At 44.1% G+C, this 25,116-nt stretch overlaps 1 protein-coding gene across 4 annotated transcripts in view; it reads right to left on the bottom strand.

Annotated features, from left to right (window-relative positions):
* SBNO2 (strawberry notch homolog 2) overlaps window positions 1–25,116 on the bottom strand; it is a 111,684-nt gene that overhangs the window by 72,260 nt on the left and 14,308 nt on the right. For 3 of the 4 annotated variants that reach the window (XM_050933869.1, XM_050933866.1, XM_050933871.1), the window contains exons 2-4: window positions 16,247–16,466; window positions 13,887–13,969; window positions 2,820–2,943 (exon numbers count right to left, since the gene is read on the bottom strand). In XM_050933869.1, coding sequence (XP_050789826.1) covers window positions 2,820–2,943; window positions 13,887–13,969; window positions 16,247–16,372 — 333 coding nt within the window. In that variant the 5' untranslated portion in view covers window positions 16,373–16,466. Of the gene's footprint in view, window positions 1–2,819; window positions 2,944–13,886; window positions 13,970–16,246; window positions 16,467–24,837; window positions 24,899–25,116 lie in introns of all 4 variants that reach the window. The other variant, XM_050933868.1, reaches the window with a different exon arrangement.

Here is a 25,116-nt window from a genome sequence, read left to right on the forward strand (position 1 = left end):
CTGCTAAAACATTATTTTTCAATTTGTCAAAGCATGACTGGCATAAAATACACAGATGTGGACAGATCTTGTCCTTACTTGATTTTGCAAGTAAATTGGTTTCTTTATGACCAGACACACGGCTCAAAATGGTTTTCAATTCAACTTAGTCCCACATGTTCAGAAGTGACCAGTAATTTTAGGTGTTTCAGCTGAGGGACCTTGAAGGGACCTGATTTTCAGAAACTTCTCAGCATCTGCCCTCCGATAACGAGGCCTCAAGTCAGCCACCCAAAATCACTTGTCACTTTTGAAAATATAGGTCTTAATATCTTAAAGAGGGTGGCTTTCTAAGAACATAGCTTTTCCATATTGGGTCAGACCAGTTGCTCATCTAGCCCACTATCCTCTCTTTAGATAACATTACGGGCAGTTTTATGTCCAATCAAACATGCGCCGCTATATGTGCTGGGAAAATTCCTGATCCAGAAGCGATCAGTTTACACTCAAGCAATGGGTTAGGTTACCCTTACCTCATCCTGCACAGCTACAAGAGTTATTAATGATTAAAATTATTCAGGGTAGGTTTTTAAATCCACTCACAGTATTTGGATTGCTCTCCTGCAGCAGCGGCTGCTGAACCCTGATTTGACTTTCTCTCAGATTGGAAATCCCAGCATTTGAGCACACTGCTGCTCAGTTTCCTTTCCTACTGGCTGCATAGCCAAGGCGTTTGCCACCTCCTCCAATGCTGCTGGAATTCTGCTACTACACATGGGCCACAAGACTGTTTAAAAAGGGAGAGTCAGGCTCCAGGATGGGTTGGGGATGCAAGCCATGTTTTGGGGGCAGCAGAAGCACTAGGTTCAGTCTTCATTGTTCTCCTCTGGCTGCACTTCTTCCAATATTTCATTTTAGTGCTAAAGGGGCCAGTGCCATCTCTGTTCTAGTGAGAAAACTGCATGGTGTTAGGTAGAACCCAGCAAATCTGTGGATATCCACGGACTGTTTTTTCAGATAGCGGATCGGCTGCAGATACAACCACGCAGGACTCTACTCACCGGCGGCGCCGGATCTGTGGCCTCCAGCTTGGGCAGCGCGGGGGGCGCAGTATGCTCAGGGCTGGCAGCCAGCAGCCAGAGGCTGGGGCTGGGTGGCAGGCTGGAGTTGGGGCTGTCCAGCATGTGCTTACTGCGCCGCTTCCTGTCCAGCAGCTCGGCCCCTCAGGGAGCACCAGTATCCCCACCATGGCCTGGCCGCACTCCCAGTCCTGGGCCTGACCTGCCAGCTCCTGGGCAGCAGGGCCAGCCCCTGAGCACAGGGATTGGAGTAGACAGGGCCCCAGCACCCAACCCCTCCGCCCCGCTATGATGCAACACGCACTGCTGCTGCCATGCGCTGTCGCTCGTGAGCTCCCAGGAGCAGCACACAATGCGATGACCCTTACGCCCAGTCCCTCCCTCTGTACGACCCCTTCTCGAGACCCTGTCCCTGCGCTGCCCCTTACTCCCAGCTCCCTCATGACGCCTCTTCCCTGCTACATTTTCGTATCCACACAGCGCTCTAGCTTTAGGTACAGTACAGACTGACAAGAGGATGATTGATAACATAACTCATTCTGAAGTGCGAGTGTTGGAGATGGGACCAGACTCTGGAACTAACTTCAATTGGGCCTTTACCCTGGTAAGCCAGCAGGGCAGCTCTATCTGGTTTTGCTCACTGGGTCCACTCAATGTCTTCGGAGAAGCTAATGCAAAGAACTTGTGCAAGCCAGACAGCACATACTCCTCTGAACTCCTGGGAAGAATTTAACCATTTTTTCATTTTTCAAAAGTCAACTCTTTCCCATGCTAAGTTGTTTCCCAGTCCTGACTGACCAACCTTTCCATGAGACACAGCCAGAGGCAAGTCTAACATGATGAGCTCATTTCATACCAATAAGATCCCTGGAGGATGAGCAAATCTGTTACTCCATAGAGGTACCAACCCAACCAGGATGACTGGTGCTTTTCAGATCCAGTTCACATACTCCCACATGTCAGAGGAGAGCATATTCCAGGGAGGAAGGAGGGGCCTAAACTATAAGTTCTCTGCTAGGTGCAGCTCTCAGAATCTATATCCCTATAAAAAGTCACTATTCATGAATTTAACTTACTAAGTAGTGAGATAATAGCCCATCCAACACACGAGGTGAAAACCCTAAAAGCCTAGTTCAGAGAAGATTAAGTGATGGTCTAACTCAGGGGTCAGCAACCTTTCAAAAGTGGTGTGCCAAGTCTTCATTTATTCACTCTAATTTAAGGTTTTGTGTGCCAATAATACATTTTAACGTCTTTAGACGGTCTCTTTCTATAAGTCTATAATATATAACTAAACTACTGTTGTATGTAAAGTAAATAAGGTTTTAAAAAGGTTTAAGAAGCTTCATTTAAAATTAAACTAAAATGCAGAGCCCCCCAGACCGGTCGCCAGGACCCCAGCACTGTGAGTGCCACTGAAAATCAGCTCGCGTGCCATCTTCAGCACCTGTGCCATAGATTGCCTACCCCTGGTCTAACTAGTGGGAGCCTTCTTTAACTTACATCATTCCCTGCATTCCCTTTGGTATGTATGTCACATTAATCTATCAACTTGTAACTTGCATCGCCAATGAATTTAACACCACTGCGCAGCCACCAAGCCAATGAAATGCATCTGTGGCATCAGAGTATTCAAAACACACACATACCACACTGGCTATTTGAAAACATACAATGCATTGCCCTCAGTCTTTCTCCCCCAAAAATGTAAAATATCCATTTCACCCAAAGACAGACAGTCATAACAAACTAGGCACCTACCTGAGGAAAATCACCATTTTTTGGTAAGAAGTCAGCAAAGCCCACAGATGCATAGTTCGTCTCTGTGAAAGGTGGTCTGCTGATGGAATTCATGTAAAAATCGGAAGTGGTATTAAAATATTGCCTGTAAAGAGACAAGGAGAGCAGTGACTTTCTCTCATTCCTAGCAAGGAGCATTTCTCAGAGTTGTCTCAGATTCCACCTTCATGGTGTGAACTGGTTCTTAAAGTCAACTCATGCAAGAGATTGATTTTAACAGGTGATTTTGTGCAGGACAGATGTCTACAGGGCAAAATATAATAAACCTACTAAGGATATTTTCTAGGGCTTATATGTTAGTATACTGCTCTACTGAGCTGTAGCATAACCAAGAGCCCAAGGATTCAACTCTCAGTAGCTCATATAACCTGGGTGGATTTGACAGAGATTGGGTTTTGAGGAATCCGAGTTCAATCCTAACAATGGAGTGCAAATAAAACTGCTGTAAGGGCACCAGAGAAATTAGCATTCAGAAGGCACAACAGGACCCTAGGATCAAATATGCTATACATGGGGAAATATTAATTCTTACAAAGCAGAATCATAGTTCACCCCATAAGAACTAACAGACCCTGGGAAAACTCAACCACTAATGATCTTCCAAAGCGAGGGGAAGGCCACAACCCTCCTCCTATTTGGGACTAAGGCAAGGGCGGGATGCAGTTATACCCATAGCTACACCAATCATAGACATTCTGTGTTGCAAGCTGGAGCACTAGAATTTGAAAGGAGGGGCAGGGACATGCATACTAACCCAGGAAGGGTTTTATGGGGATGAATGGCTCTGAGCTGACACTATCTAGGGAGATCTCAGAGTGGCACCTGTTAGTGAACAAAGCAAGGTCTCCTGATTATGCACTCTTGAGTGGACGCTCCCAGTTTGTATCCCGTAACAATTAGGCAGTTAAGGGTTGTGGAACTGCTAGGAGTCTTTCCATTCTACCAGTCAGCAGCCTTTGGCCTACATTGCATGAGCTGCTTTTGGTTTTCCTATAACATGCTGCATGCACACGTTAACTCCCTTCTGCAGAGGGAGGAATGTGCTCAGTAATCCTTCTGGTAATCTGACTGTTGTAATGGATGTTCATTCAAACAGTTTCGCCAATCCTCACCCAGTACATTTTCATGCTAAAAACCGAACGCTTCACACGATCCGGCTGAATTGCCCTTGTGGAAAGTCAGAAATTCCATGTGATGTCAAGGCCACAGAACCCACAGGCAGTGAACTTCCAAGCTACACGAAAAATCAACTGCGGAGAGGAGACTGAAATCATTGGGCAGCCTAAGAACTATCCAGCAATGAAAATGTCTTGCATAGCTAGTTGTTCATTAACACAACATGCCTATAGCTAATACACGAGCAGGATGGTAAATACATTGGATGGGCTGCATTTACATGCAAATAGGCACATAGTTCTCTCCCACTTATGACTAAATGTACCCCTCTTTTGCCACATCATTGAAGGTAAAATTCTAGCAAAGGGCAGCACAGAAATCGCTTTTCACAACAGCCTATGAACTGCTACCATTGAATTTCTTCTCTATCCTTACTGATGTTGCAACTGCTTTACCTACTGCTAAGAAGCCCTAAAGCAGGTCCCTATCCATGTGCTCTTACAGAGAGAGAATCAAAAAAATTCAGTCCAGTCAAGCTCTAATCACTCTCAGTTCTGAGTGACGAGACATCTTTCCCAGCTCTTGCACATCACTGGGACAAATCAGTTCCCAGTGTTTGTCCACCAGCTTAAATGGAGCTACCAGGGATGAATTTGGCTCCTCATCTGGTCTTCTGACAAATCACTTCACCTCTCTAGACTCCAGTTTTTCCATCTGTAAAATGGGGATGCCATCTCTTCACAGGCAATGTTGTAAAAAAGACTAACTGCAACTTGGTAAAGATCTTCACAGGAAAGCCACTATAGAATTGCTAATATGATAGGCCAACCTTTTTCAGGGCCTTCCATATTATTGTTTTGTTTTTTATTTAGCAAGGACATTCATTTGCTTTGCTGTGAAAGGTTGGAAGGCAGCCACCCCCACGTTACCTTTTGTTATACCACCAAACCAATGAAATTAGAAAGGGCTCCAAAGCTTGTGAACCTCGCAGCTCTGCCAAAAGGAAGGGAGAAGAGATCCTGATGGCAGCAGTTGACTATGACAAAAGAAAAAACTTCCCAATGCATGCCACTCTGACATCGCTTTCATGCTACTGAGATGAGGAATAGCGAGGATTTCTGTAAATCAAAGCCAGATTTCAATTTCCTTTCTAACAGAAACTCACTAAAGCAAAGCACACTATGGGCAGGTGCCAGGCAAGGTTTCCCAGATGCGACTGTCGATGCATCTCAGCTCCAATGTGCACCCCTATCTGCTGCTCATCCTCACCCTAGCACATACTATATACATAGAAAATTGATGTCTGCATCATAACTGCTATGAGCTAGGCTGACGGGCACTTTACTTGTGGCTTGATCTTGACCCAAGGTTCAACTGATCAAACACAACTTCAAATCACTGTAGTGAAGTGGGGTTGAGGGGAAGGGTGGTCTTGTGTTAAGGCACTAAGTTGTGATTCAGGATTACAGGTGCACCTGGAGGTCCCAACCAAGATCAAGGCTCCATTGTGTTCGGTGCTATACACACAGAGAGAGCCAATCCCTGCCCCAAAGAGCTCACAGTATAAGTAGACAAGACAGTCAAAGGATGAGAGGGGAAATAGACACAGAGAGACTAAGTGACTTGCATATGGGCACACAGTCGGTCAGTGGCAGACCAGGGATTAGAATTCAGGTCCCAATCCAGTCCCCTATCCACTACATCACATTGCTTTCTGGGCTCTGGGTTCAGTTCCTGGTTCTACCACACGTGTGTGACTTGGAGAGTCCCTTAAGCTCTCTCTAAGGGGAACAGGGCAGAGGGGAGAGAATCATGGGGCATATACTATTGCCTCTCCCAAAGAAACCACCTTGCCCAGCAGGAGTCAGTCGGACTAACCTGATCCGTTCCACCTGAGCAAGACTCCCTGCGATGAAACACAGAAGCCAGCACACAGCCATGGAACCTCTAGGGCCAATGACAGTTGGGGCCAATCTAGTGACAGTTGGGTTCAAGTCATCTATCAGTGAGACCCTGACACTCCACTGACTCATTTCAAGCAATGCAATTGCACCATGCACATTAGCTTCAGTGCTTGCATTTGAAATGACATGAGCTACTGGTCTGGCCCCAATTTGTATAATCATAATTAGATACAACTGTTTATAAGTTAACTTAAAACCTAATTTAATCAAATGTGGCTCCCACTGAGATTTCAGTGCATTTGAACTATATGGAAAGTTTGAAGAGTGACCTCCTGAGGTCCCTTCTAACCCTGATATTCTATGATTCTATGCCTGATTCCATTATAATTTCTTTGGGCTGAAGAAAATGAGAGCCAGGCGTTGAACTTTAAGATTAGTGACAACAGGACCTTTAAACTCAAACTACTAACCCATTTACTTAAAAATTCTCAGAAAGTTCTTTCTGAACTCAGAGTACATATGCTGTAAGATTGAAGAATACAGCGCATCCTCTCCATATAAAACAAAGGTTCCATCCCTGCCTTCAGTACAGAACTGCACTCCTCTTGAACTTTGGAGTTGCAACCAACACCAGCATAATTGCTATACTCCATCTCCCAAACACATAACAGATCAAGCCAGAAGCTATCATACTTACTGGCTGATTACAATAGGTATAGCCACCTTCCAAGCAAGTTACTATTTTGGGGACAGCTAATCAACTCCACTGAAACTGGACAGACAGAAGAGAAGGAAGGTTAGCGTCTCACGCCTCTGAAACAAACAGCTTAAGCCAAACAAGCAGGGAAAGAGAGAGACACACACACTGACCCGTGGGTTCTCCTTTCAAATGGGTACAAGTTATGGAAATAAGATTCTACTCCTCCCCTTACACAGAGCTATTCAGACAATGCCCAAAGATTTGGCTACAAGAAATTCATCTTATGAATCTAAGCTGTATTAAAAAGTGTAACATTTCCTCGAAGGGAGAATGGAGGAAACTGGCCATTTGAGACATTTAAAATAAGATTACCACCGACCAAGTAAACCCCATCTCTGGAACGTCCCAGTGTGTCCCTGCCCCATCCTGTGTGTATCTTTTACTACTGCCAGGCAGGGACAGTTTATTTTTCTGTCCTGGGTACAGCTGAGCACATTGTTGTTGATAAACAGACCAAGCACTACATATTACTATGGAGAACTAGCTTGCCCCTGCTGAAGGAATAAACCAGATGGCCTGGTGTCTCTCTTTCATCTCTCAGATCTACGATACTCCGAACTGGGAAATCGAGAACCTCTCTATGCATCTTTTGATTTTATCAAGTTCAGACTGGCTGATGTGCTCTTGCTACAGTCCCTTGATTTGAATGAGCAGGGAACAGGGCATTTGCAGCAGAGAGCTTTCAGTTCTGGAATTTGCTTCTCCTCTCAGTTTGACAGAGCCCAAGTTTATTGACTTTGAAAGCACAGTACAAAGACCACTTGTCAACTCAGACGTTTGCATCGGGGGTGGTTGGGGTTACATTAATATGCACAACTCAATTCATTTATTACATTGACATTAGTTAGTTAATTTTGTATTGGTTTAAGAACAGTGTAAATGTGCCCAGAGACAGGTCTGATGGATACATTTTAAAGAGAAATTTATCCCAGCTAAACTGAGTGATGACTGGGAAAAATCTATATTCTAAGGAGACACACAAATAAGCTACTGGACACAATCAAGGAAGACATAGGCTGTGGACTCAGATGAGCCTTAACAAATATCTAGATGCAGACACACATGGGAAGGAGACGGATCTCTGTACAAACCAAGTACTTTAGAAGAGCAAGAAATAAGATGGCTTTCTCGCTGCCCACCAACCCTAAACACTGGGGCCAGTTGTACAGTTTGGACACATCGAACTAAGATGCACTTTTACTTACCCAGGTCATTTGGTGTAAGTGCAACTGATAGTGAAATGGCCCTGACTTGGCAACTATCTCCAACAAGAGAATTTGTTGTTTAAACTTCTGATCGTTTCCTCAGTCTTTCTGAAACTTCGGTTGTTGTTAGCAGAGCCTGCACGCTAGAACAGCATCTACAGGTATCTGTCTCGTAAATGATTCGGTGCCCAACGCTGCAATTCCTTCCACTAGCAGGTTCTCAGTCACCTGGCAGCTTATGCAGGCTGCAGCAGCACCTACTGGGATATTACACTTTCTACCAGCTGCCTATAAAATGATGGACCAGATGTCCTCTTGGTATCCGAAGCTTTACTGGGGCTTGCTCAGGCTATATTTGAGATCTTATTCCTTGCATCTCACTGAGCATTTCTGCTTTGACGTTGCAGCCTCCTTTCAGAGAGTCTGTCATCACATTCTGGATTAGCAACTGATTAGGCCTTTGCTAGTACAGGCCCTAGGCCAGAGAAAGCACGTCTGCCTTGGCATTCATCTCAGGGCTTGTCCACACTACAGGTTACATTTGTACAACTTATGTCGCTCAGGGGCGTGAACAAGCCACCTCCCTATGCGACATAAATGACACCAAGCTAAGTGCCAGTATGGACAGTGCCATGCCGGCAAGAGAGCTTCTCCCATCAGCAGAGAGAGTCTTCACCAGACACACTACAGTTTCCCTCGGCTCTTTCTCTCTTCATTGTTAGACTGCAATTAATGCTTCTTCTGAGCTTGTTTAATAATATATTATTACAACCACTGTTATCCCACATTCAGATTGGTATGGAGAAGTCCTGGAGGAAAGCATTGTTCCAAAATTTGAGAAATGCTGTCTGCTATACATACGGGGCCTGATTCTCCACTCACTCACAGAAGTGTAACTCAGCTCACAACAGTGGAGTTATACACGTGTAACATCACTGACATCAACAGGGTTACTCCAGATTTACACTGATGAGAGTAAAGTAGTAAGCCTATTATTGGAACGGGAGCCCAGCTATTAGAGTGATCATTGCCTTAGAAATACTGTACATACAAACATTTTCACTATGATCCTCTTGATTTGTCTTGTTCAGCATTTTACAAGACTAATTTTTGTCATATTGTAATTTTTTGTGGGCTAAGAAAGTTTTTAATAAAGGTGCAAACTTTGCTACCTCTTGTTAAATCAAATTCTTTGTACTATGAAAGTTAAGTACTTACAAGAAACTGGAAGAACCTGCTTCAGACAAAGCTGTTGCTATGAGAACAAGCCATATCTAAATACAGCCACTGGCAAAAGAGACTCCTCCCACACGGAATCTGTGGCAACAGAGAGGGGTCCACCATACTGGTCTTTTTTATCCATTTTTGTATTTTCATGGTTTAACAAGGTGCTTTTCAACTACAATGCCATACAAATTAAAATGCAAAATAAGTTAATGCAACACTGAGGTTGCAGAGTTATTGTTGCAAGAAAAAGCCGGAAATTAGAAAGGTGAAAGGGACACCAGCTACTTAATAATCTCAGTGACTGTGATGTACCTACTGTCATTACAGTTCACCTCCCTAAGGAGATTATCACTGACAGATTAGAGGAGAGGTTTTATTGTTCCTCCTCCTTTGGGCTTGTCTACATCAGAAAGTTGCAGCGCTGGTGAGGGAGTTACAGCGCTGCAACTTAGGAGGTGTACACATCTGCAGGGCACCACCAGCGCTGCAACTCCCTGTTTGCAGCGCTGGCCGTACTCCCGTTTTGTCTCGGGTGTAGAGGATCCAGCGCTGGTGATCCAGCGCTGGTAATCAAGTATAGTCACTTACCAGCGCTTTTCTTGACCTCCGTGGAATAAGCAGGTATCCCAGCATACCTGAGGAAGCCTCTGGTAATCAAGCTGGTCTCCTTCCCCGGCTTGCTCTCGCGTTCCCGGAACCCCGAGCAAGCAGGTCTCCTTCCCTGAGGTTTGCTGGGTGGTTCCGGGAAGGCGAGAGCAAACCGGGGAAGGAGACCAGCTTCGCCGCGGTTTGCTCTCGCGTTCCGCGAACCCCGAGCAAGCAGGTCTCCTTCCCTGAGGTTTGCTGGGTGGTTCCGGGAAGGCGAGAGCAAACCGGGAAAGGAGACCAGCTTCGCCGCGGTTTGCTCTCGCGTTCCGCGAACCACCCTGCAAACCGCAGGGAAGGAGACCTGCTTGTTCGGGGAACGCGAGAGCAAACCGCGGCGAAGCTGGTCTCCTTCCCCGGTTTGCTCTCGCGTTCGCCGAACCCCCGAGCAAGCAGGTCTCCTTCCCTGCGGTTTGCAGGGTGGTTCGCGGAACGCGAGAGCAAACCGCGGCGAAGCTGGTCTCCTTCCCCGGTTTGCTCTCGCGTTCGCCGAACCCCCGAGCAAGCAGGTCTCCTTCCCTGCGGTTTGCAGGGTGGTTCGCGGAACGCGAGAGCAAACCGCGGCGAAGCTGGTCTCCTTCCCCGGTTTGCTCTCGCCTTCCCCAAAACCCCTTGAAGCCGCCCAACAGCGCTGCAGTGTGGCCACATCTAACACCACTTGCAGCGCTGGTTGCTGTAAGTGTGGCCACTCTGCAGCGCTGGCCCTATACAGCTGTACTAATACAGCTGTAACAACCAGCGCTGCAAAATTTTAGATGTAGACATGGCCTTTGTTTCAGTTGGTTTACTTTGCTCATTTGACAGCACTGTTGTGCCTAGTGAGTTTCATTGCTCTACTGATGCCACCACGACCTCTCACAGGACCTGTGCCGGGGAGTTACCAGTGACAGAGCTGAAAATGAAGTTGGACAGGCAGCAAACAGGTGTGTGCACAGAAAGACAGACAGATGGGAGGAGCGATTGGCCTGAGCTTGCTTGCTGATATTGCTCTCAGATCCATCCAAAAGTCCTTTTTAACAGGAAATTAGAGAGAAATCATAAAAGCTTTTTTTTTAATTGCTACCATACTATTTAAAGGGTGATCTAAATGAGCCATTATCATATTGCCAGTGTCCCTTTAAGATTGCAATAGTAACATCAGCTTGGCCAGACTGTACATCCCATCTGTTTGGGACTATACATTTAACAGTAATACATTAATCTATACATTTAATAAGAAAAACATGGCACATGTTCAATTTGGCCAGGTTAGTGCTACTGCCAGTACCTTGGCTTGTATTTCCTGACTTTGCTATTTTAACTCTTCGAATGCAATGTTTCATTAACTTTTTTTTTAACATTACAGATTGTTTTTAAAAAAAAAGTGTAAGGGCACCACAGTTCCAATTAAATACGCAAGTGAGCAGTGTGTAAGACTGAACTCTCAACGTTTCTATTATGCATGCCCATTACACACAGTTCCAAAAGAGCCAAACGTTAAAAATGTAGTAAATGCTCAGTGAGTTAATCTAACATTTGGGGAAAAGAACAGGCTGAAAATTCCATAATCACAAAAGTGTGGTCATTTGCTTCCTCTCCAGCAAAAAAACGTCTTTGCTACATAGATGCACCTTGCTAACCTGCGACAGAGTTTGCCCCAGCTTTTCATTTTCTTTTTAGAGTCTTCTTTGTATGGAATAAAAGAATGGAAAATTTCATCTGAAAGGTGAATTTTTTGGCATCTCATGAGCATACTAAAACAGGAAGCTAAAACTGAAAGCATTCTACAACCTTAACTTTAGCATCCTCTATCAAATAAATGCTATTATAGGCTGCCAATCCTGAAAAGACTCAGGTACGTGTATTACTTTACATGTGATAAGAATCCTATTACATCTATGGGACTACTCTTGCATGTAAAGTTATGCATGTGCTTAAGTCTTGGCAGGATCAGGGCCATAACAATAACATCGCCAGCACAGTGGATGTGAATAGTGAGTACTAGCATTGAATAGGGAGAAAGCAAAGGATAAAAAGACAGCAAACAGAAGGGAAAAAACAATAGCTAAATACCATCTCAACCTGTGGTTCAATACAGCAAAACAGGAATTCTGTTATTGCTCCCTTGAGGATACAGAAAATGTCATTTACAGGAATCATCTTCAAAAAAAAAAAAAAAAGCACACCCTCTTCCAAGCATGCAGACAGCCTGGCTAAGAGCAAAGAGGCTGAGCTTATCCCACAACTCCTGCCCAAATTCCTGCTTTGAGGAGTAATTAACAAGGCTGAATAGCTTCCACCACATGTACAACAGATTTTTGGTAACCATTTAGCAAAATCTGCTATACAATTCCATTCACCTCATCATTGCTGGGTAACTTGTTTCCCACAGTGAGATGGGATGGGGATGGCAAACAAAAGCAGAAAGAAAAACAAGGGAGATAACACTAGTGTTATCCGAACAGAGTAGCTGGATTCTCATGACTGGTGACCAGGTTGGGAATCACAGAGTCTGTGCTTTAAAACCCCCAGCCATGAGTCTCAGCGCCCACATGGACAGACTTGGGCTCATGGGGCTCACTTTCTGATGCTAAAAACAGCTGTGTAGACATCCGGGCTCGGGCTGGAGCCTGACCTCTGAAGACAGGGGGTCAGGGGTGTGGGGGAGGTTTCAAAGCCTGAGCCACAATGCTGTTTTCAGCACCATCGCGCAAGCCGAGGTCTGTAGGCCTGAGCTCTGAAACTCACTGAAGCAGGTTTTAAAATCAAGTGTAAATAAACCCACAGCCTAACACCAGAAAGGGGAGACTCATTAGAATGGATCTTTCTGTTTGCCTATCAAGACATTCAAATCCTTCAGACTGGGGGCTGGGCTAAGTCCTCACCCCCCTGAAGTACGGCCAAGGGTCTGTCCCAAAAGTTAACAACTTTGCTCAACTTTGGGAGCCTGCTTGTACTTTTCTTCCATTAGCCCCTCCCCGCCGCCCAAAACAACCCTCCCAAGGGAAACAAGGGACAGATGCAGCTCACTCTAGTCCCCATCTATGCCATTCCTTCCATTCGCTAGATGTGCCAGAAAGCAACATGATGTCCCTGCACACCTTTTCCCATGCTCACTGGCCAGACTGTCTCAGTCTGAGCTCTGATTCGTTTTGTGGGGGCATAATGCAACTGCTAACACTTCTCCCTGCTGCTAGACCCCCAAACTGAGAAAATCCCAAGAGTGTGTCATTTCCGGTGTCCTTCTTACCCGGCTGGATAGGTCTGCATAGTTTTGTGACCAAGAGGGGAGTGGGACTCATAGGAGCTCTGACTGACTCTAGAGTAGACAGAGAACATTCAAAGCACTTATCTTCAAGGTACTGAACAGGAGGTTTTTGCAGTGCATCTATAAGGAAAAATATAAGGCAGAATTCTACCATAGGAAGGGCAATTGTTCCTATGCAAAGTTTACTGAAAACATTACAGCTGTGCTTTTTACAGGCTTCAGCTATGCAGGGTGTACACAGATGGTGGGGATTTACTTGGGAGGAAGTTACAATTTCTCACATCAGCTCATACTTCTCACCACCGCACACCTTGAGGGATTAGTAATGAGGTTACTAGCAAAGCTTGTCAGTTATAACCAGAGAAAGATGCACTGATCTTGATACGCTCTGGTTTGCACAGTTATATGGCATGTGCATTTTGAATATAAATGTGCTAGTAACTTAAAATGAAAGCTAAACTCAGCAGGGGTGATATTACTAAGAATTATTAGCTTCCGACCATAGCTTTTACTATCACTTCATCCATAAATGTGTCACTCTACCTTCCACAGAGCAGAAATACCTTCCTTCTTCCCTGCACTGGCCATATAAACCTACATGCCTCTATGATATATTAGGATAGCCAGATTGTATTAATGGTGTATTTTATGAACTCCATTAGTGTAACAAATCTAGACTCTAACAAGGTCTTTTCTCCTCTAAATCAGTTTCAAAGCTTACATGAAGTCAAAGTTTCCATGTCTTCACAAAGGCTCTCTTTTCTTTTCCAAGATGTAGCCGTTTGCGAAATGCCACAAACACTCTGTGATGCCATTATTTCCCCATCAGTTAGTGAAACAAAAAGTAAATGAAGAAAGCCCTGAAGAAACAGTTGAATCATCGGGTGCACATACACGTAGGGGAATTATATAAACAGCACTTACTGGTTTTCACTGGAGAAAGATGGAGTTGAGAAAGGGGCAGGTGAATAGAAGGAATTCCACCAATCAGGAGCCAGCATCGAGTTCTGCAAGCACAACAATACAAAGAAAAATGCCAGCATCAGAAAACTGCAACTCTGCTAAATCACACTGATAGCTCAGAATTCAAGCCTTGTTCTGTGGCCTCTTCTCTCCCAGCATGCAACAAACAGTGGTGGCTTTTAATCCTTTACAGGTGGTTAGTCTAATGCCACACACCACTTCTGACTTGCAAACCTGCTGTGTTGTTACATATTCCAGGAAGAGCTTTGGGGTCATTATCCTCATAGGTTATTCTCCCTACCTACCCAGTTAATCACAAACTTTGTAGAAACTGGACTATGCCTTGGCTAACCTGGAGTCAGTCTATACTTAGCCAGCTACATTTACTGCTTCCCAGATGCTTTCAGTACCAATGGCAAGTTCTATTTCAGCGTGAGGCCAAAGCTCCAACAGAAGCACGACACTAACAGGATATTGCGTCATTTTTCAACGACTGACATTAATCTCCTTTGTCGATTGTTCACTGACCCAAGTGGTATTGACTTGTGTGAGAAAACATGGTCATTTTTTTTGTTATTATTTCTATGTCCATACAAGGGCAAAACCCAGATCCAGAGCTGTAACTATTTAGCTACAGAATTGACACCTGATCGAGAGAGAGAGAGAGAGAGAAGAAGTCAATGCAGGTACTCCAGGCTGTGAGAGAGAGAGAAAGAGGTGACTGGAGTGGCAGGCAAGGAACATGATTTTAGTTGCAGCATGTTGAATGGGCTGCAATTGGGAGAAAGGAGTGAAAAAAATAAGATCACTTCTAGAGGTTTTCAAAGGCCAATAATTTCACAAGTAACTAGTAATTTGAAGTGCCTCATTTTGAGGGACTGACTTGAGTCATCTCTAGAGTGTCTGATTTTCTGAGGGCAGGTGCTCTCTGAAAACATTAAGAGTTCACATCAGTTTAAAACTGACCTCAAAATTGTTTACGCCCAACTGCCCCAGCTATGCAACAGATGCTGAATACCTCCCTGTAGCCAGCCTAAGAGGGGTACAAACTTCAGAAAAGCAGCAGCGATTAGTTATAATCAGAGACAGAAAACTACAGATACCCAAGGGGTACCTCTATTTAGATTGTAAAAGTATCTGGGGCAGGGCCTTTTTTTTTTTTTTTTTTAAATCATGTGTTTGGACAGCAGGTCACAATGGGGGCCTGTAGCAGCCCCCCCCCCTCCCCCAAGATAAGAGGAGGGAGAACAGCTGAGGGAAACTGACTGAGTAGCTGACCACAGGTGGGGCCACCTCAATCAGGGCCCAGATGGTCCTAATATGAGGGCTGCAAGGGAGGAGCTAGTTCAGAGGCTCACTCCAGCCTTGGAATGGAAAGGACCTAGCTGCCTGGAAGCACAGGGTACCTGAAGCAGAGCAGTGCTGGGGAAGGGCAAGAGCTGCTGGGGCGCTCCAGCCTGGTAATTCCCCAGGCTAAGGCCTTGCTACAGGCCTAAGCAGGTACTTGGGCTGCAGAGGTTCAGCCCCGGGATAGGCAAAAGCAGCAGGTCCAACCCCTTGCCAGTGATGAGTGGCCATTATAGTCTGCCCTAGAGAAAGGGGGTAGATGATGACTGGCAGTAGCATAGGTGAGCATAGGGGAAGGGAAGACTCAATGTGTGGTGGTACTGCTGACGGCAGAACCCCAAGGTAAAGGGTACAGGGGTCTGCAAGGGACATGGGGAGCCTGAGGCAGGAGAGACACTGGCCATCAGGAGGCGCTCTGAGGGCTGGAAAAGAGCTAATTCCTGGACTGACCAGCAGGAGGTGCCATGCCAGTGAGTCTACAATCTGCACCAGGACCCAATCCTGCTTGGAGACTAAATCCTAATAAAACACTATTCAGTTGTATACCAGTGTCAGAAAAGACACAGCTACAAGTGACACTTTTAAGGTCCAGTACTTTGAAAGCCAGCAGAGGTAGAAACAAATGGAAAGCTGACAATGCAGCTTTGATTCTTCATCTCTTGCCCTAGCAGGCTGCAATATAATGGACTTTAAAATTACATCATTTCAGTCACCATCTTGCTTTTCCCCCCCAACTTCAAAGTCAACATGGATTGTGGCAGCTGCTGCCTCAAATGTCTAGTGCTAAAAATAAATACCTTGTACCACTGGACAACAGCCTGGAAAGCCAATTTACCAAATAGCAACTGTAAATGTTTACTTTGTTTCCCAAGATCTCAACGTTGCTGTGATACCACTGCCACCCTCACCCCACTCCAGGCAAAAGCTCCCAAATCCATCCATCCATTTCCACCCTAACCTGACAGGACCCTCACCTCCATGGCAGGTACGCTGAGCTGCGTCTGGAGGTTCGGCATACTGTATAATGTACTGCCTGACTGCTGGTGTTCATGCTGTGGAAAGTTCTTCCCTCCGTCCATGGCAGGATGTGCTGAGGGCATCAGGCTGTCTCCTGCAGCATGAAGTTGTCAGGGCTGGTGGACTATTCTAAGGAGTGGTGGAAGGTTCTTTGTGCTCTTCACTGTGCAGCATGGCCTAGGAGAGAGAAGAAATACCTATTGTCAGTTTGTAACATGGGAGGAAATGCAGCTAGCCCCCTCTAAGGGGGAGATCAGCACATGGAGGTCAGGCTGTGTAGAGTCCCCTACTCCACTATAAAGTCTAAGGCCTTGTCTTCATTAGGTACAGGGTCAACCCTAGAGTACGGCAAATTGGGACGACTGCCCCAGGCCCCACACTTCCTGAGAAGGCAGGCGGGGGGGGGGGAGGTAGAGGGAGGAGGAGGAGCCCTTCTACCAACCTCCCCTTACCCCCAGAGCCACCTCCTGCCTGCCAGCAGGTCCTGTGGATCAGCACCTCCCCCTTCCACCCTCTACCACTGATCAGCTGTTTTGGGGCATCTGGACTCGGCATGGGGGGAGGAGCAAGGGTGCAGCATGCTCAGGAGAGGGGGTGAAACTGGGTGGGGGAGAGGCGGGGCAGGGCCTCTGAGGAGCGGGGAATGGGCCTGGACAGAGCCAGAGGGGACAACCCCTTGGCAGATAGAAACTTGGCAACTATGTCCTGGGTCCTGCACCCCCTTAGGGACGGCCCTGACTAGGTGTGTTTTTAAGGTGAGGTAGCTAACATGGTAACTAACATGAGGTAAAAATCCCAGTGAAGACAAAGCAGTTTTTAGCTTTCACAAGTGTTAATAGATTGAGTTACTATGAGGGAACCTAAGATTTACCTAGACCTGGTAACTCATTTAAAATTACTAACTGCCTTGTCTTCACTAAGATTGTAGTTGGTTACCATATGGTAGCTAACACGAGTTAACACATCTTTTCTCCTAATGAAGATGCACCCTACAGGGCTAGCAATTTTCACTTAGTACAGCAGCAAAGAATTTGGAAAGTACTGTTATACCTCCAAGTCTATTTCTCACATAGGAGGTTTTTAAAAAACAGATTCTGAACAGCTGAGAATCTAATCCGATTGTGAAACTTCTGATTTCCCAATACTTGCTCATCTTTGTATGGCACAAGAGGCAAGCACTGGCTCTCCAGTGATGGGTAATGAATGTGGCAAACTCACATTCTTGGAAAGCAGCTAAAATGAAACGCAGGGCCCTGGGTACAGTCAATTTGGGACAGACCCTAACAATCAGTAATACATATTAAAACCTGTGCGTACCAGGCTCAGTCCTTTCATGGTTGCAGGATAAACGAGGTTAGTGGGTTACAAATTGGTGTAATGAACTACAAATCCTGTGCTCTTACTGAATCCATGATTTTTAGTATCTAGTAAAGTTATGAATTTAAGTTCCCAGGCTACAACTAAAGGCACATGATATAAAGGAATGTTATAAAGAGACTGCAAGGCATTAAAAGTAAAGAGCCCTCTTTTTCTCCAAAGTCCAACCTAATAAAAAAACAGCTAATTTGGGTCTCAAGAGGATAAGGAAGAAGGCTGTTCTGAGGCTTGTAAGGGCCTCTAGGTTTACTATGGCCTGGTCTACACTAGGATTTTACATCAGTATAGCTACTTCTTTCAAGAGTGTAAAAAACTCACACCCCTGAGAGATGTGGCAACACTGACCTAACCCACCCCCCACCCGCTGTAGACAAGTGCTAGGAGGATGGAAGAATTCCACCACCTGTCAGGAGGTGGATCACCTACACCGCTAGGAAAATCCCTCCTGCCAGTGTAAGTAGGGTCTACACTGACGCGATGCAGCGGCGGAGCTATAGCATTGTCAGCGTAGACATACCCTGAGCTAGACAATTGCCTAGCTAGCATAGGCTTGGTATCAATCAACGGCCTTGTCTACATTTGGCATTTCTCTTGAGTTCATGTATGTGTTGCCGGCCACCAGTGTGGACTGGCCACTGGCATTTTAATAATCATGTTTTCTAGCCCTATGCTAGTTTCCCTTGAGATGCTCCATCAGGAGCAAAGAAAGAACCAAGGAGAAAGAGCCAGCAAAAGGGGTTAAAAAGTAGAATATAAACATGTTTTATTGGATAACCTCATCTCCCATCCCTAAGTGTGGCTTCGCCTCTATTTCTCTCAGCATGCCCATTACTGGAAGGGTCTTAATAAACCCACCCCGCTCCTCTCTTTTCACTACTCTGATAGCCACTCATCTTCAGCTACCTTCATTTAAATACATCTACTCTTGGACCAAGTCAAATGACCTTTCACCACCTATCCAGCTGGGGCCTGGGGTACTCTCCTTGAAGTTAACAAAGACTGATTTCCATGGCAACTGGACTATACCCTTCTAATAAATTACCACAGTTGTAATTGACTGGCCAGCCTGAGTCACACCAACGATAGTGTACATCTGTTATCCTCATTTCCAGTATCTCAACCCAGTTCAATTTACCTCGCTTTCTTTCTCTCTCTTCCTCGCTCAAATATTCACTTACTAAAAGTTACATGTGGTATTTTTTTGTCACACATTATCTTGCTTTGGAAGAAGTGACACATGGAGATTTCCTTTCTGAGTATACTACTGATGAGTAACAGCTATGCAGCACAGCCCCCAGAACCCCAAAATCACCAGAAAAAAGGCAAAGTACATACCTGAGATTTCCTCCCCTCCTAAATCAGTCCTATATAATGTCTGATGCAGAAAATATTGACCATGAGACTCAATTTCTTCTTAAACAGATTTAGTCACTAAAACTGCATCATCCCATTTGTCACCAGTTAAGAACTATTAATGTGCCCATACCATGATCTCCAGTTCAGTGACAGAAATTAATCCTGAACAGCTGGACAGAATCCAAATTATTTTCTGCATCTGTAAAGTAACTGGAAAGGACTCTATCAACTACCTTTGTGCTAGACTGTCCATGCGCTCTTGCGGGCTTAAAGGGGCACACTCAGGTCTAATTTGGCTTAATTCAGATACAATTAATGTTATGGTTAGTGCAAACATTTAGAAAAACCTAGGAGCAAGAGAGATTTCCACAATTTCTTTTTGATTTCAATATGACTTTTGCCCTCTCATTTTCTTCTTTCCTCCCTCCCTCCCTCCCTCCCATGCCACACCCCAAAAAACACAACACATTATGCAGCGTTTGCTGCCTGAACATTGCAGCAGTGGCCGGTGCACAAAAACTTGAGAAGTGAAACTAACTAGTGCATTTTCACTGTCCAAGCTGGGTAAAGCAGAAAAACTAAACAGCGCAGAAAGTAAAAGAGTTCTTAAATGTTCAGTTTTGATCCTTTAATGGTACAAATGACACCTTGAGAAATTTTTAAAAAACATTTGACTCTGCTGCATCCCTTTAAAAATAAGTGACAAATTTCAGCTGTAAAATTTATTCCTGCATAAGAAACGTGCCAACACTGACCTAACCCGCCCCCGTGCTGTAGACAAGTGCTAGGAGGATGGAAGTGAAGTTAACATGACTTCATGTTTACTACTTTGTGTACTAGCATCCATGTCAGGACACCTCTTGGATCAGGGCTAGTCAGCTGGGAGAGCAAAGTGTATTTTGGATCCTCGAGACACTCAAGAGCTGACACTTGTATAACGTACGTTTGTGCAAAGTTAAAAGTCAATCCATGCATTTAGAATATGAATGGCTCCATCATGATTTTATAGCAAACCTGTACCCCAAAAGAGTTATCATGATAATCTCATATTTGACTGCAAGGACAGTTTTTTTCTCAACCCTATTTGTTAAAAAAAACAAGACTGAAGAGTACTGGGTGGCAAAGGGGCTTGATAATAGATTAGAAAAATGCATTTCCAGGTTATTCATTTAAATCCAGCCTAGACCAATAGTGATGAGAAGCTACTGTGCCCAACTGAAATACAGTAGACAGGAGTCCACAGCTTAACTCCAATCCCTCTGCCACTAGAACCATAATGGGCATGAACTGGCAGCCTCTTTGGCACACAGAGGTTTATATGGAAAGTGAACTCTCCTAGAGATGGTTTCTCCAACAAGCATTGCAACACAGCTGGGGAGCTTGCAAGGCTACTAGGGATGCAGTAGCTGTTTTGTGGGTAAAGAGTTGAGACATCATCAGTATTAAGGGATGTCAGTCCAACTATCCTCTGCAAGCACCCAAATTCACACAAATGTATTTACTCACATTTACACTGCCTGTTGTTGTTTTTCCCCTCCACCAAAGATTATGGTAACAGAGAAAAAGTACTCCCTGTTTTTAGTTTATTTTACGTATCTGACAACTCTTGGGAAACCGCTTACACAGCAGCAGGGGAGAGAAAAATTTTAGAAGATATGAAACTCTGGGGTTGTAAATCCACAAACATTAGCAGAGGCAGGTGTAGTAACTGAAATGACTTTTAGCTCGTGGTTTTTAAACCCAACTCGATTTCAAGTGAAAGGGGTCCCTTTAAATACATCACCCAGACAAATTAGTGGGAATCTGAATTCGTACTAGGCCATTTATCAAACAGGCTGTGCTTCATCCCCCAATACAAAACTGCTGAAGCTCCAATTTCTATATTGAAATTCCATCACTAAGCACATAATTATTTGTCCAGAAAACAAAACATTAGTTTGACATAGGCCTTGTGCCAAGACTTCACAGAACTTTCCAACACTTAATAAAAGAGCTACAATTTGATAGGCTACAAAGGAAAAATTGTTAAGTTTTATTTTTTTAAAGTAATACTTAGATTATATGCTCTTTGGAGCAGAGATCATGTTTTCATTGTAAGTACGTACAGTTCCTTGCATGATGGGAACTCAGTACCTGATCGGGGCTCTAGGCACTACTGCAATCAGATAAGAAATAAAGTATCCCTCCGTAAACACTGTTTTTCATTGCAATAATATTACCAAGCTCTGCAAGGGACTCTTCCAAACATTGCATGTTTACTGGAACACACTTTTAATGACATTTCCTGCTGCTGATTAAATCTTGGGCTTGTCTACACTTGAGATGCTACAGCGGTCAGCTATCGCACTGCAGCAACACCATTGTGGCGCTTCAGCGTAGACACTCAGTACAGTGACAGAACAGGTTCTCCTGTTTGCGTTAACTAATCCGTCTCCTGGAGAGGAAGTAGCTGGTCAGTGGAAGACTAATTCCATCAACCTAGCACTATCTATGTCAGGGGTTAGGTCAGCTTAACTACATCTTGGGGTGCAGATTTTACTTTTTTTACATGCCTGAACGACATAGCTGGATCAACTTAACTTTTGACTGTAAACTGGCCATACTGCAGGATCCTGAATTCCCTACTCAAGCAACTCCTCCCACTGGTTTCAGGACTGGGTCTGTTGGACACTTAATAAAACCACCTGCACACACACACAAAATCTTAAGTAGAACTTATCCCTGATCCGAGCGCAGCACAATGCTGGACAGCTTGATAACAAGAACCTCTGAAGACTTTGCTGATGCTATTTCATGGATGGGCAAGTGATACCCTATTCAAAGCCTTTTCAGGATGGCTGCCAGTATAATGTGCTAGTTCTGAATAGAGCTACAAATACTTTTAAAAACAGGATCATGTTAACCAATGAAAAATAAAAAAGTTACCGTTCGAAATGCAGCCATTGAGGGCATATGGTTAAATGCGCTCACGTGACTGGGGCTCACAAACTGAAATAAATCATTTGCCAGAGGCTAAGCACTTTGTAGTTTAAAAGGTTTCCCTTTTTCTTTTAAACACAGAGGCAGTCATACTGGGACTCGTATGGTTTATGCAACCTTACAAATCCTTTCAGGTAGAAGCTGCAGGCTCAGCAGGGTGTGGCCATGCAGAACGCAAATTATGCTGAGTGAAATTGACCAGTTATGCTCAATGCAACTGTAGGCTTAAACAAATTAAGGCAGAGCTCTTTCTGGGAAGGTTTAAACTGATTAGAGAAATCTGATCTGACTTCAACAAGATAACTAATCTGGTTTTTGTCCATCCCCATTGTCTGACAAATTATAACAACTGTCAGAATTTATTCCCCATTTTAAATTTTTTTACCCCAGTCAAATAAGAAAAAAACTCTCCAAGTAATCAAGGTGCTTTTAGAAAAAGGACAAATTTCCTGGAAGAGCACAGCAAAACCTTGCCCCAAAACAGAGTGTAGATAGCGGCAAGGTAGCGTCAGCAACATAACGTCAAATTATCTGAACATGCTCCCAATCACATTGAGTTCATTCACATCATTCACTAATGGCTAGTAGAAGAAACACCTCTTTCCTAGGGTAAGGAAGTCCCCTACATCAGTTTCCACTTGCCTGCTTTTTCCAGAGTTTTACATGTGCAGAATTGTTTCTTTTTATTACTCTATAAAATCTGTACTCTGATTTTACAGTCAATAAGTCCACAAAAGCAAATACCCAAAAATGTTTAGTTAGCATGCTGGGCACTAGCTAATGCCATTACATGGACTTCAGTCCCCTTGATCTATTAGCCAATCTTCAGCAGCTCCAGAACATCTAAGGACTTCTTCCTCCCAGCATACGTCACGTGCATTAGCTTATATAAATGGAATTTGCAAGAGAGGGACAGAGAATACACTGGCATGAATCCATATCTGGAATGTTTTAGATGGTAACCCAAGATACATTTTGAAGAGATGACCTAAGTCCCAGCTACTGATCATTAGTGGTCTTCAATTAATTGGATCTTTTCTTTTTTGGTTTCAGGGTTGCCCCCTTGTTCCTCTTTCCTCTACCTACTGTTCCTGACATGCTCTGCTGATACTACACTAATTACAAGTTACACCTAAAAAGAATACAGCAGCAAAGGGTTAAAGTTTAAATGCAAAGCAAAGGTGGTGGTTTGCCTGGGCTCTTTACTGACCTCCTTTATGCCATGCAAAAATGACCTCAGAGTTGATTTAACTTTTTTGCCTGCTTTTGTAAGTTCCTGACTTCCCTCTTCTGGCTGGGAGATTTGGGCAGGAGGACACAGATGGTTTCATCATAGGATGATGAAATCTGAGCTGCAATATCCCAGCCCCTAAATGAAAATGTTGGGGAGATGAGACCTACAGCTCAAGTTTCCTTCTCCTGTGATGTCCCCATCCAGATGTTCCAAACATCACAATGTTCTCCAACCAGACAGACCTGTCACAACCTGATATTGTTAATGTAAACAAGCAAAAGTGTGTGTGTGTGGGGGCGGGGGAATAATTTAGATAAAACTGAGGTCCTTGATACACTATGATAGAACAGTAAATGGCAAACAGTTTTTTCTTTACAGATTACCTTTCTTCGGCAAATAGGCAAGCTCAGCAGTTACTGGGCAGAGGGGGTGAGGTGTGCTGACCTACAGGTTAAAGTCAGAGACTGTTTGAGAGATATCGATATACTCTGGTGCCTTTACAACAGTGTGTCTGTTCTCTTCACCAGAGGGTTGTTTTTTTTTAAGTTTGTAACAGCTTTTGATAGGAAATCAGAAGCCGTGATTCCCGTAACAGCTGTAGCAAATGTACAGCTTCACTTATACATCCAACAAACAGTAACTTATGAAGGGTAAAATCAATATCAGAAATTCTCCCTGTCTGTTCTACATTATCTCATGTCTTGGCAACATTACTTTTCACTTGATGGGTTCTCTACAGTATAGAGTGCATTTCTCTAAAAATGTACTTAGCTCCCTAAGAAAACTCTTACACAACAGTCTGTACCCAATTAGCAAAATGAAGAAAAACAGCTTTCGAACTATAAGACTTTTGAGATCCAGAGATACTAATATCCTCTCAGATACTAAACAATACTCTGCACTAAGATAGTGGACTTCTTCGGGAGGACCTCAGAGTGAGTAATAACTCCATTTTACAGAGGGGGAAACTCAGGCATAGAGAGAGAACTTGTATAAAGACACCCAGAAAGCCAGTGGTATGATTGGGCACAGACTTCAAATATCCTGACTTCTAACCACTAGAAACCACTTCCTTGTAAAGTCTTCCACTCTAAAAGTAAATTAATCCCTTTGAAATAATCCAGTTACCCAAAACAGATCAATGGTAATGTGCACTGCTAGAGAAAGTCCACAATGGCAAACACTTAATTATCTAAATGGGGCATCCTGATTATCACTACAAAAGTTTTTTTTTTCCTCCTACTGATAATAGCCCACCTTAATTGATTTGTCTCGTTAGACTTGCGATGGCAACCCCCATCTTTTCATGATCTGTGTGTGTCTCTCTCTCTATATATATATATATTCCTACTGTATTTTCCATTCCATGCATCTGATAAAGTGGGTTTTAGCCCACAAAAGCTTATGCCCAAATAAATTTGTTAGTCTCTAAGGTGCCACAAGTACTCCTAGTTCTTTTTGCTGATACAGACTAACATGGCTACCACTCTGAAACTTAATTATCTATATATGTAAGCTTTTTGTTGGTTCTGATAAATTCAAGCACGTACACACAATTCTAGCCTGAACTGATGCAAAACATCTTTGCAGTTGTATATTTACCTGTAAATTTGAGTACTGGAGAAAGCTGGAACACTGCCGTTCTATGGTCCTTTGATGGTCTCTGTTTTAGGTGAAAAGGATGTCATAAGAGAGGCAAAAAAGCCAGAAAGTTGAGACATGTAAGGGATCCATCTTTTCATCCTGACACATTACACAATTTTTAGATTTACTGCCACAAAACCAACCGGCCTCCAGCGGAATGCAGTTTTTCTGAACAGAGACTGTGGTTGCATAGCACAGTGGGTGCCATAAAAAAAACAAAACAAAAACATTTGCCAC

Source organism: Gopherus flavomarginatus, chromosome 24, assembly GCF_025201925.1.
Source record: "Gopherus flavomarginatus isolate rGopFla2 chromosome 24, rGopFla2.mat.asm, whole genome shotgun sequence".
In the NCBI taxonomy this organism is placed as follows: Eukaryota; Metazoa; Chordata; order Testudines; family Testudinidae; genus Gopherus; species Gopherus flavomarginatus.